At 38.5% G+C, this 13,810-nt stretch overlaps 1 protein-coding gene and 1 long non-coding RNA gene across 6 annotated transcripts in view; one reads left to right on the forward strand and one right to left on the reverse strand.

The window, feature by feature from the left end:
* The window catches only part of LOC144013837 (uncharacterized), a 110,115-nt gene extending 104,688 nt beyond the window's left edge, over positions 1–5,427 (reverse strand). For both annotated transcript variants that reach the window (XR_013282344.1, XR_013282343.1), the window contains exon 1: positions 5,101–5,427. This is a non-coding gene — a long non-coding RNA (uncharacterized LOC144013837). The remainder of the gene's footprint in view (positions 1–5,100) is intronic.
* LOC144013834 (activin receptor type-2A-like) overlaps positions 4,672–13,810 on the forward strand; it is a 40,749-nt gene continuing 31,610 nt past the window's right edge. Inside the window, exons 1-2 of one of the 4 annotated variants that reach the window (XM_077513097.1) lie at positions 4,672–5,452; positions 5,528–5,601. In XM_077513097.1, coding sequence (XP_077369223.1) covers positions 5,547–5,601 — 55 coding nt within the window. In that variant the 5' untranslated portion in view covers positions 4,672–5,452; positions 5,528–5,546. Of the gene's footprint in view, positions 5,602–13,810 lie in introns of all 4 variants that reach the window. The other 3 variants (XM_077513096.1, XR_013282342.1, XM_077513098.1) reach the window with 3 other exon arrangements.

Raw genomic sequence — 13,810 nt, forward strand, 5'->3', positions numbered from 1 at the left:
GACCTTGAAGGTCCCAAACCACTTTCTCCTTTGAGCTCCCTGACTGGCAGACGCAGATCATATCTCATGAAACAGCCATGGAAGGACACGACAAGAGCTCATTTTGGCTCAATAATGCCTCTTATAATATTTTATGGGTTCGTGCAAGGACAGGACGAGAACGGTAATTAGGCAAGTATCCACTGGGCTTTGGTTACAGGTGATAATCAGCCTGCAGGCATGATCAGAGATGTCAATGGGAAAATCATTCATGCATAAACGACGGGATGGGGAGTGTTTAGAACCATTGCAAAGACATGTTAAATCACTCTGCCAGTGGCACTGTGACAAAGCAAAAGCGGTGCTTTATAAATGAATTTTCCAGTCATTTGGAGCAAATATACAGGCTGTATGGTTCTCTGGAAATTCTCTGATATCAGCCACTTTTCTTGAATGCCCAAAATTGACATTTTAAAATCTTTCCATTTACAAACAATCTCCATCACTGGACGGATCACTTTGCAAAGAGAAACAAATGATCTGACTGCAACAGCCAGATTTTCACGACGTCAATGTATCATACAAGTAGCAATCTCTCAGTTCCGAAAGTTTACATTGACACGTCATAAACACAATCCATGTCTCACCTATTAAAAATACAACACGTGTATCCACATCTAGGTGTATTTACTTCCATTGTTGTGCTGCAATGCACTTTGCCAGCTACCTGCTTTTGTTAAAAGCCCTTTGTCAATAAATTTGACTTCCCCTGACACTCAATACTGAGTCCATTAAGCCTGAGGGCTGCTCTGTGCAAAGGGGCCACTGGTTCCAGTAAGGTATCTGCTGAGCTCTCATTAGTGAGCATCATCATACGTAATTCTGGCACGTGTAATGCCATTAGAGGGGATTTGGCATCTGATAGTTGAGTAATGGGATGAACTGGACAGTAAATCTCCAGAAGCATAGCTAGAAGTCTTCCTCACTCAAAGGTAGAGAAACCTTTTTTGTGATGTGGCTAAAAGTTTGGCAAACAGTATGGATTTGTATTGTGATGTCATTTCCGTTTTACAGCTTGTGGCTCTGTCAAGGGTTTAAAGATAAAAAGGCTCCATCCACAGAATTGGTTTGTCACTCAAATGCTACTAACAGAAGTATAATATTACTGACGCTTTTCTACAAGTGATTCCTCTGTACGTGCAGACAAAAGCATAGTTGATTATATTCAGGGTTCATCCTGATTCCTTATTATACATAAAACGTTTACAGACACCCCTGTGCAAATGCCAGGTTTTCAAGCTGCTAGCAAGGTTTGAATGTAGCCTCAGTTCACTCCTCCCTCCACCTCTGCCCTCTCTTGTCCCTGACCAAAGCCACACTGCTCACGAACGAGCACAAGACCTGCACTGTACATAATGTACACTGTATACAAACCAACGCTAGCCACGGTTGCTACATTGGTTGAAAGCCATAAACACTAATTACCAGTTTGATGCTGTATTGCTGTCATGTACTATCAAATCAAACTTTAAGATGTGATAAACTTAACTGATTGAGAACAGTGATGATGTCAGTGTGTTTTCAAAGTCCATTGATACTACCGCCCACGTAGGATACCAACAACCCTTTATACAGGGTGATACAAAAAACAGGAACCATTTTAACAATTCAATAAAAACAAGAGTGATGGAAGACAAATATTATTTTCATAATAATTGAAACCTTAAAACATGCAATTTAAGAAACTTTTGGAATTTTTTTTTAATTACAACCTGTAGATGACATCCTCCTGTACAAATGAATTGAAATCTGCTGTTGAGATTCCTCATTGACCGCTGCAACAAAATGCCATCAGTTTGACTGTAAATGGCATGTTTTAAGGTTTCACTTACGTAATACTTTTCTTACATTACTCTTCGCTTTATTGATTGTTAAAAGGTTCCTGTTTCTCTCTTGTGTCATCCTGTATATCAGGCAGAAAAATGAACACTTACTGAAAAGGCTTGTGTGAAAAGCAGTCTGAGAATCCAAGGTACAAAGTCCTTTATTGGATATGAATTGCCGCCGCGTTTCAACACAAGCTTCATCAGGGCAAAAAAAAAAAAAGAAAAAAAAGACACACTTCACAAAACCCTTTTCAGCAATTCTATATTTTTCTGCTTGATTGCTATTTTGGCCGTATCCTCGAAGAGCACAAGTGAACTTTACCTTTTCAGCCCCACTTGAGTGCTCACTCCACCTTTTTAGCCTTATATATGTTTACCCTTGATTTGTTTCAAGATCTGCCCAATACCCTCTTTTTACCTCTTTTTGATGTTGTTGCGAATCTCAGTTAAATAATTCGCCCAAGAAAACTATAAGCATGAGCGTGCTTTCTGCGGCAGACTGAGTGTGTGTTTCAAAAATAATAATTAAAATAAAATTAGAGGCCGAAGATGAGGCCGCCACCAGAGAGGGGAGGATTTTTTTTTTTTTTCCCTAAGATTACAGATCATGCAGCCAGTTTAAAGTATTTTAACATATAACAAAAAGTTTTGTTTTTTGTTTGTTTGTTTTGTTTTACTGCAAACTCCCCCTTTAAACGTGAGTCAGCACACATCCAGTTTAAGAGGGTGCGCACACTTGTGCAACCAAATTATTTTAGATGTTAATTTTACGTCCCCTTTTGAAAATATTTTCTTTCAATGAAGCTGTGCTGGCTGTAGGTCACTTTCATCTCATCCTTTTATATTATTATTCCAAAAAAAAAAAAACTGTAGCTTTTGAGTAGTCACTGCTGGTGCAGTGGTACACTCACCTTTAGGTGCAGGCAGTGTTGGTTCAGTGACTGTGAATGGTTTTTCATGTCTACATGTTCGGTGACCTCTTCAAGGTGGAATCTGCCTATTGACTGAAGTTAGTTTTGATAGGCTCCCGTGACCATAAACAGGGTAAGTGGTGCTGGAAATGAAAGACTGGCATTTGAACAAGGCTGTGTAGCCTTTTTATATCCATTGTGACACAAGATAAAGGAATCTGACAATGGTATGTAATCACAATAAGGAGCTGTTTATAATTGTGTTGACCACCTCATATATTATTTACCTTTAAAGTGAATGTGTGAAATAATACATTTCATTTTCCTCGATTTCAAGAACCATTTGCAGAGACAGTTCCAACTCTGCAAGAGAAATATCATCCACAGGAAACTGAACTCTTCACCCCGAAAGTGTCTGTGCCTGAAGCTATGTACAGAAGTGTGTGTTTTACTAAAAATGAAAGCTAACACCCCACTCTAGTACAGGTGACTCAGCTTCCAGCTTGGCAAGCACGATCCCCTGAGACCTTTGACCTCCTAATCGTTTCGCAGCGCTTACGTTTGAGATCTGCTCCAGGCTATTAGAGAGATTAGTGTCACACAGATTTGGGGATGGGCCAAACCTATATCTGGACTTCATGGTATTCTCAGCATTTATTACGGAGTACCCATCCTATGCTGAAACCTAAAATAGTAGACCAATGTGACGACTACATTGTGGCATACGCTCCAGATGGTAGGTAATTTGTGTTGTTCCACATAAAGTGACATGTAGGTTGCCACTGAACGATATTATAGTTGTATAATACGTAATTTGTGGATACCTATTCTCTATAGTGTTTGTCCTCATTATTGAGGGTGAGTTGGAGCATATCCCAGATGACTATATGAGGAAAGTCCGAACTATCCCTTTAACTCGGAAATTTCACTTGTGAAGACGGGACCCCAACTTCACCAACCGACTTCAATGTGACGTCACTTAGAAACCCTGATGGTAACACGTCATAGGATGAACATGCTAATTCCAAACAAAAAGGCCAAGATTTAAATCCATAACCATTGAACTGCAATGCAAATATGCTAACCAGAAGACTTTGCTGCCCATTCCGTATGTTTTGATTGTAAAATAAAAATAAATAAATAAATAAAATCGATCCATTTTCCGAACCGCTTATTCCTCACAATTATCGCATACATGCATAATCGTTCTTATTCTCATTGTAACATGTACAACACAATTTTAAGTGCCAGTGGGGGGAAAAAAAGCTAAAATAAATTAAATGACACAAAATACCTCACATTAGACTGTTGTGCAATCAAGTTAAATTTAAAATTGTATAAAATTGTACAAAGCCTTAAAATTGCATGGTGAAATAGCAGCAATAGTCAATTGCTGAGTGTGTTACAGAACAATGGAAAGGTACATTTAAAATCCCACGAAGGTGACTGGAGTTCTTAATAAGTTAACTGAGGACACATTTGAATGGATAATTATAGATTGTGTGAATTACCATAAATCGAGGCCTAATAAAACTACAGATGGTTTTCAATAGTTTGGATTTAAATCGCTCCTCTATGTCACAAACGCAATGTACAAAATCCACAACAACCTTCTCTGAACAAAACACAATCAATCCCTCGCTCGTAAAGTATTTAAATCAAGCTCACAGGAATGAGCAGACTATTTACCGGATATTACACTTATTTTTATGTATTTATTTATGTATTTATTTATTTACATCAAAACATTCACCAGGAGAATAAATGCGTTATGTGTGGGGACCGTGTTTACACGATACGAGCTATTAAAAACGCGCGCAATTGTTTACAAATCTGACCAACAAAGCAATTTTTTAATGAAGCTATTATTTTGAAATGTCTTGCCGGAAATGTACCAATCCATGTATCGTTGCGGGTCCGTTCGCCATCTTGAATTGTCCAGAGCAGAAGCGGAGAGGCGGCGGCGGCTGAATTTGGGGATGAAAAGCAACGCGTCCTAAATTCGAAAGCCATATTGCTTACGCGGATTAACGGGGCTTCCACCGGTTGCACTCGTCAAATAATCATATTTTGTCAAGCATATTTCGAAGAGGACGGCTGTTGAAGAGCTTTCGGCGGGCGCTCGCAGTCGGCGCTGTTTTCGCCTTCTGGAGCGGCGAACCGATTTTCGGCTGTGGCCTGGCTGCCTTGTCGGACTGTTGGACAATTTTAAAGGCTCGTGCGCGGAGCTGGACACGAATCGACACAAGGCAACGCACTGTCGTGCTCTAATGGTGGGAAATGGTTGCCAATTTGACGTTTTAATGCAATGATACGCAGCTTACCCAGGACAAGTTTGATTGGAGGACGGAGGGCGCTTGCTTTCCAGTCCGATGGATATTGCCCCAGTCCGGTTGTGGCTCGGATCCCTGTTCCGCTGCTCTGACAAAACAATCATTCCAATAAGGCCACGATTGTTCGTAACGATGCTGCAGCATGCCAAACGTATGCTAACGTTGGCTTGAATGCCAAGAAGAATTCGCCCTCCATTGCTCATCTGTAAACGTGGAAATACCAAGTACCCCCTCCCCCCTCTTTCGTGCGAGTGAGGCTTGCATTACCCGGGATATCTTTGGATTTATCTCGTTTTAAAGATGTCCTGTTTGCAGAGACAGACCTCCTTCTGACTCCGCCGCTGTGAGGATTTTTTTTCATTTCTTCCTCCTATAATTTATTATTTATTTTTATTTTTTGTTACTTTTTCTATCTGAGGATTAGATTCGGATGGAAAATGGGAGACGCCACCAAACTGGCCCTCGCCGTTTTCCTCATCTCCTGCTCTTCAGGTGGGTGTGAAGGTACTGTATTTGTATTTGCAGCCCCATGCCCGTTGTGTGCAATGTATGCCGGTCGTTATCAGTGCGGAATGCGGTGCAATGCAACCCCGCGGGGGAACGGGTGGGTGTGTTAATCTCATCCTGGCATCGTTTGTGTGACCCGTGTTTTTTTTTTGTTTTGTTTTTTCGCGAACTCACAATTTACCTATCCATATAGGTAAATAACAAATGTTCCTTTCAGTGGATTATATTTTCCTCTGTAGCACGTGTGTGGTTAAGTAGACATTGTACAAGATTATTTGAGCACTCAAACTCAATAATGCATCACAGCATATCATAGACATATACTGCATACTGTGGGAATATGTTTGAATGCTACAGTAAATTCTTATATTGCAAGATGGCATTTGCTACTGTCTAACATCTTTTCTCTGGAATAGTTTAAGTATTTTGAAATGGAGTGGATATATTGCCATGCCTGGCACAAGAACTTCAAGTACAACTTGTGCATCAATGAACCTGTACGAGCTTGTGGCATAATGGTTAAGGTGGTCACCCCGAAAGTGCGGGCCATGGGTTTAAATCTTGCCTTGCACTTTAACTGAGGGTTATGGTTATGCTGGTAATGCCGATAACGTCCTATGCTCTGACGGTTATGGTTAGGGTTATACTGGTAATCGTGATAGCAGCCTAAAAAAACAAAAGAAAAACTTTGTGAAAGACACAGAAGTGGGTGAAGGCAGAAACCACGTCCAGTCCTTGACTCGGTTCAGCAATTGACCATTCAGAGCCGTTCACGGCAAAATAGCGCTAGCAGGAGAGTTGCCGGTCATGGCAAAATGTCCACTAACTATCTTCCAGGATGGCATTGCTGCATTATGTCTTCTTTTCTCTGGAATAGTTTACGTATTTTGAAACGCTACATTTTTCACAGTGGTTATTTTTGCCATAACCGGCTGCGCTCCACCTAAGCATTATTTTGCCGGTGTGAATCGCATGTGAACTATAGACAAATTCTGCGGCGGTCAATGTGTACCAGCTCGTGTCTTGGTGGATGCATCAATGCCTTTGTATTTTATTTATTTATTTATTTATTTTACAATTTGTTTCCAATTTCTTGCAGCAACTCGAGAGCTGTAAATGAGCCATTTTGTTTTATGCGTTTGTTGAAGAATTGAACAGTGGGAAATGCCATATGTGCCACATTTGACTGCAGTAAATCAGTGATGAAGTTGGATTCGCTTTGTGTTGATGAATTTTCCATATTTTAAGAAGTACAAAATGCGTTTGAAAAGACATCAAATGTGTCCTACTGCCTGATAACCCTGCTCTGAGGGTTATGGTTAGGATTAGGCTGATAGTAGGGGTGTGAATTGCCTCGTACCTGGCGATTCGATCCGTATCACGATTCATAGGTCACGATTCGATTCGATACCGATTAATCCCGATATGAATTTACAAGTCTATTGTTATTAGAGGTGTGCAAAATTTCCGATTCTTAGATTATTCACGATTCGGCCGTGGAACAATCGAGAACGATTCACAAACGTCCAAATTCCGATTATATAAATATGCCAAGGGAAGCGAAACGAGCGAAAAGTACGCGGAACTGAAACGCAGTAGCGCGCGCGGTCTTCGGGACGCTTTTTGGGACGGACCGAGAGTACACATCCACAACTCACGCCTCGAGATTCAAAACAACAACAAGCATGGCTGAGCTGACCAACCCACCTCTTCGTGAGATCAGACCTGCTCCGAAAAGGCAAACAACTTGAGGCGGAAGTATCAGCTAGCTGGCTGCAGTACGTCGGTTAGCGTTCTACAGGGCGCCGCGCAGTGATACGAACGAACGAACAGAAAAGTAGTGGCTGGCGGTAATGGCGTCTGACTTTATTCAGAAAAGAGTATTGTGGTGGAAATGTATCACGCTTTTGAAAACAAAAAGTTTTTAGAAGAAAAACGCTTTATTTCCGAGACCCCAGCCAGCTTGCTGGACTATTTTCTTTTTTATTTTCTTCTCGTCCAACGTCGAACCAGAACGCGTGTCACCGAACGCTGTCAGAAAGAAGTCAGTGCTGATCGCACACACGGGAGGTGAGGATCAAATCGAGATTCATGTTAAAAAAGCCGAACGATCCCATTAATGTTTACACGTTCATGTTTACACAAGTTAAAAAGCAGAAAAGCACTTGAGGGTTTTTTTTTTTTTGTACCTCTGAGAAACTTTAATGTTTACATGTTCATCTTTACACAACTTAAAAAGCAGGAAAGCACTTCTTTTTTTTTTTTAGGCATTTGTATTGAAGTAGTAGTTCACATTGTCTTTCATTTATACCTCAATGCACTTTTGAGTGGATAAAAATAATATATTTTTGCTCAATGCTATGTTTTATTCTGTTGAAGACTGAATATACTTAAAAGCTGTTGTTACAGAATGAGGACTTGAGTATTTTATTTACTGTTTTGAACTGTTAACTTGATACTGAAATAGTAGTTTATTTAGGCCTGAGAGGACTTTTGTACTATTTTTGTAACTAATGTACGAAACATTAAAAGCACAAAAATACATTGTTTTTTTTCTGCTGCCTGGGGGGGAAATCAATAATCGTTTTATAATCGAATCGTAGCCTCTGAATCGTAATCGCAATCGAATCGTGAGGTGCCCCAAGATTCCCACCTCTAATTGTTATGTTGTTGTTTTTTACTCAATTTAGAAAATACCATTCAGTAAACTTATACATGTACACTGTAAGATTTGTATGAAAATGTATTATTTATTAATCTCAAACTTCAGTGTTATAACTGTGAGCCACTGTATTTAACAAACAGGTTGTAACATTTTTCATGTTTGAACACCATTGAAATAAAATATTAAGGCTTAATGTTCCATTAATATAACATTCTTCCATGCTTAAGGTATGAAAGTTAGACGTTTTGTTGAATATTTTTACATCAAAAATGGATGTTAAAAAATCGATTCGGCTGCCTATTGAATCGATTCGAGAATTGCGTGCTGTAGTATCGCGAAATATTGCAGAATCGATTTTTTTTAACACCCCTAGCTGATAGCCCATTTTTGGTGGCATAACAAAATAGAAACTTTGTGAACAGTTGAAGCAATGCGTCACAGTTCATGACTCGCATCAAAACTGATTCCCAGCAGCCTATACATCACGCTGCTAACCTACTGTAAAACAGCCGTTCATGCCAGATCAAGAATATATTGCTCCCACGATTGACCAATCAGAGCTGTTCACGGCAAAAATAACGTTAGCAGTAGAGTTTCAGGTTACGTCAAAATAACCAATGCCGACATTTTTGGCCTTGGGAAAAGAAATCTTGATGAATTCAGAACATTTTTGCATTTAATCAACTGTGTTGCAGATCAACATTTTGTCCATGCAGCATGCAGGTTAGACCATTAATAAAGGTTTCGATCACTTGTTGTACAGCCTAATTGGCAATACCACTGGGCAAATTTAAAACATGTGTCCATGTCCTATTTCTTCCCTTTTGTCAAAACATTTGTATGCAACATGCTGACGGCAGCTATTGATGCAGCTCAATCAATGACAAACAGTTATGTTGCAAAGGTCACAGACGGTTTGATTCAGTTGATCCACACACAGCATTGTTTTCATGTTGTGATATTGTATCATCCTGGTCGTGACACGTTAATTCATTGTCTAAAAGAAAGCTATGTACAGTGGAGAGGGCTGGAGTCTCTGCTGAAGTTGCGCTTCATTACCCATCGAGCATGCAGATTATAAAACACAAATATCCATGCCCATCACCAGGAAGTTATCTAAATGCCAGTGAGTGCAAAGTTCATGTTTGCAGTAGTGAAACATGCTAAAGGCTGTTATAATGCATGAAGTTCTCTAGAGGACATAACAATCCGATTTTGTAAGCTTATCTGATATGCAGGTATTTGTTTTTCCTCTACTAGTATTGCCTCTATCGTTTTATCTATCTGTATCCAACTGTCATTCCTCTGAAATCAAGTTCCTGATTTTGTTGCTGTAATAAAAGATAACAAGTTGGAGAAGCATATTCGTTCGAGAAAAGAATTGACAGTTCTGGAATTTTTGGTTAACAGTAAGAATACGCACTGTTGCAGAATGACCAGCAGAGTTTAGTTGTGGGAATGCTGAAGCATTCCGACATATGTTATTGTGATTTTTTTTTCTCCACACTTTTTTTGCCATGTAACAACTTTCACATAATACTTCCAATTTACACTCTCCAAATTTCAACGTGCTTCAAAAATTCACACCTCCCGAGGTATATATCATCTGATTCCACATCACTTACAGTATTTACACAATTTAACTTGTAATATTATCAACTTTTCTCCATTCATTTTCAATGGGACAGATGTTGAACTTTTACTAAGTATCGCTATCCATGCCCATTTCCATACAGATAACATATATGTACATTAGGGGTGTTAAAAAAAAAATCGATTCGGCGATACCGCGATACTACAGCTCGAAATTCTTGAATCGATTCAATGGGCAGCCGAATCGATTTTTAAACATCCATTTTTGATGGAAAAATATTCAACAAAACGTCTTACTTATGGTTAGAATTCACATCCTAAGCATGGAAGAATGTTATTTTAATGGAGCATTAAGCCTTAATATTTTTTTTCAATGCTGTTCCAACATGAAACAGATTACAACCTGTTTGTTAAATACAGTGGCTCACAGTTATAAGACTGAAGTTTCAGACATATAAATAATACCTTTTCATACAAATCTTACAGTGTACACGAGCAAGTTTACCGAATAGTATTTTCTAAATTTGAGTAAAAAAATCGCAACAATTGACTTTTTAATTTGTATCGGGATTAATCGGTATTGAATCGAATCGTGACATGAATCGTGATACGAATCGAATCGTCAGGTACTAGGCAATTCACACCCCTAATGTACATATATTAGATATACATAATATATACATACTACCAGGTGTCTTACACTGCTCGGTGGCACACTTGGTTAAGTGCATTGTCCAGTAATTAGGAGGTCATCATTTCATAATTTATTTCTCAATTTCATAAACATTCCACATGCATTCAAATCTTAGCATTCAACTTTCAGCATTCCCAAGTAATTTCTCCAGAAATTGCACTTAGTCTAGTTTTATTTATATATATATATATATATATATTAGGGGTGTTAAAAAAAAATCGATTCGGCGATATATCGCGATACTACATCGCGCGATTCTCGAATCAATTCAATAATCGGCAGAATCGATTTTTTTTTTTTTTTTTTTTTTTTTTTTTTTAGGATTCACACCTTGAGCATGGAAGAATGTTATATGAACGGCACATTAAGCCTTAATATTTTTATTTTAATGCTGTTCAAATGTGAAACAGATTGCAAACTGTTTGTGTACAGTGGCTCACGGTTATAAGCCTCAAGTTTTAGATAAATATATTCATACAAATCTTACAGTGTACATGTACAAATTTACTGATAGTATTTTCTAAATTTGAATGGAAAAAAATCGCAACAATCGACTTATAAATTCGTATCGGGATTAATCGGTATCGAATCGTGACCATTCGTATCGGGATTAATCGGTATCGAATCGAATCGTGACCTGTGAATCGTGATACGAATCGAATCGTCAGGTACTAGGCAATTCACACCCCTAATATATATATATATATATATATATATTAGGGGTGTGAATTGCCTAGTAGTATTGCAATTCACACCCCTAATATATATATATATATATATATATATTAGGGGTGTGAATTGCCTAGTACCTGACGATTCGATTCGTATCACGATTCACAGGTCACGATTCGATTCGATACCGATTAATCCCGATACGAATGGTCACGATTCGATACCGATTAATCCCGATACGAATTTAGAATTTATAAGTCGATTGTTGCGATTTTTTTCCATTCAAATTTAGAAAATACTATCAGTAAATTTGTACATGTACACTGTAAGATTTATATGAATATATTTATCTAAAACTTGAGGCTTATAACCGTGAGCCACTGTACACAAACAGTTTGCAATCTGTTTCACATTTGAACAGCATTAAAATAAAAATATTAAGGCTTAATGTGCCGTTCATATAACATTCTTCCATGCTCAAGGTGTGAATCCTAAAAAAAAAAAAAAAAAAAAAAAAAAAAAAAAAATCGATTTTTTTTTAATTGAATCGATTCGAGAATCGCGCGATGTGGTATCGCGATATATCGCCGAATCGATTTTTTTTTAACACCCCTAATATATATATATATATATATATATATATATATATATATATATATATATATATATATATATATATATATATATATATATTAATGCTCATAAGCATTTCTTATCTGTGCTGTTTCAAAACAACGTCATTTGAGGTTAACTTTAGTTTAATAATGTGTGTCCTGCTTCTGCGTTACCATGTGTACATGTGAGAGTGTCTTAACAAAATGTTTTATTGAGCTTAAAGTTTGTGCAAAGAGAAAGTTGAGCAAGAGTTGGATAATTCGGTCACATTCTGGCTGTCATGTTTTCTTAAACTGCAAAGGTGCGTACTATTAGAGCTGCACAATATATCGAAAAAAATATCGGTATCGCGATATTGGCCCTTGCAATATGCATATCGCAAAGAACTACAATAAGTTTCATATGGAATTTTATGCTTTTATCTGAATTTGAGCAGTCAGACGCTAACTAAAATGTGCATCGCCATCCAATAGTTGAGCATTATCAAGAGGTAATTACAATTAATTACGGTAACTAAGATTACATTAAAGTTGCTGATTTTGCCACATGAAAAATGTTATTCTTTCATTAGATAATAAAAATGTAATTTCTTTAGGTCCATGTTAAATATCGCAATAATATCTATCGCTATATTCATCAAGTATATCAAATATTGCATATTTTTCAAATATCGTGCAGCCCTACGTACTATTACTAGGCGCGTTTCCATTACCCTCAGTTTTGCGCAAAAGGCACGTGCAAAAGCAAGCTGGTAATGGAAACACACGATCTTCTAGAAAAAACTCACAAATATCGCAAAAAAGGTTTTACGCGCTCATGAGGTGGTTTTTGAGACATGTGGAATTAGAATTATTTCGCAAAAGTGTAATGGAAACACTTTATGCACATTCCCTGTAGTCATGTGAGTCACATGGCATAATGTGACCCCTGCCCAGTCACGAAGGAAAGGAAGAAGAAAGTACGGGGCAACTCGCTTTCGTGTCAAAACTGCCTCCCGAGGGGATAACAACTCTTTTTAAGCACAAAGCGACTTAGCTATAGAGCCAAGGCCGCCATTCCATGCATGTTGTAAATCGTTCTATATCGAAATGGCCGTTCCCCCCGGGCAATGAGCAATCGAGCGACATACGGCGCACATCATTGTTGAAATCCGTTCTAGCCGCTCGCACCATAACATGAGTTATAAGCATGGACACAACACAACACCAACACCAAATGCCCGAACCCGCCCGATCTTAACTCCGGGCGTTCGTCTTCCGTAAACATCATGAGCAGACCTCCTACAGAACTGCAAGATCTCGTGAGACGGGACATTACGACGAGAATTGCGTCTCAGAAGTGAAACGCTCTTCAAATGAAATGCCTACAAGTCTAAATTGTACAAATTGAAATAGTACAATATCATATGTATTTTTTGCGAAAAAACTGTAATTGAAAGGCAGCTACTTACTGGGATTGGTCTGCCTCATGAAATACATGTCAGTGAATTGAAAGCTAGAAAAAAAATAGTTGTGAATTACATTTAATTGGCCTGAGAAAATGGAACTCTCTCAACATGGTGCACCATGCACACAATTACTGAACTAGTTCTGATGCCTCCACCTTTGCTCAATTATGCAATTGATTAAGCTCAACATTTTACATTTGCATGTCAGATGTCATGCCTTTCCATACACATCATTTCGTTTTCGTGGAGACGAAAGTACTTATTTTACCACAGGGACTACTGGATGCTCCCGTTTTGCACAGTGCAGCAGTATCGGGCAGGTATCGATCCTCCTGCTTACCAGTGTAAGGTTGCATTAGCATAGCGAAGAGCCTTTGACCTGGCCAGTCCAGGAAGTCTGTGTTCTGTCACAGGACCTGGGAGAATGAGCAAAGAATCACCTTGCAAAAGGTGAGAGAAGGTGTTGTAAACAATTGCAGGTGAAAAAAAAAAACATTGTTTGTTTGCT

The sequence above is a fragment of the Festucalex cinctus genome, chromosome 2, assembly GCF_051991245.1.
Source record: "Festucalex cinctus isolate MCC-2025b chromosome 2, RoL_Fcin_1.0, whole genome shotgun sequence".
Taxonomy (NCBI): Eukaryota; Metazoa; Chordata; class Actinopteri; order Syngnathiformes; family Syngnathidae; genus Festucalex; species Festucalex cinctus.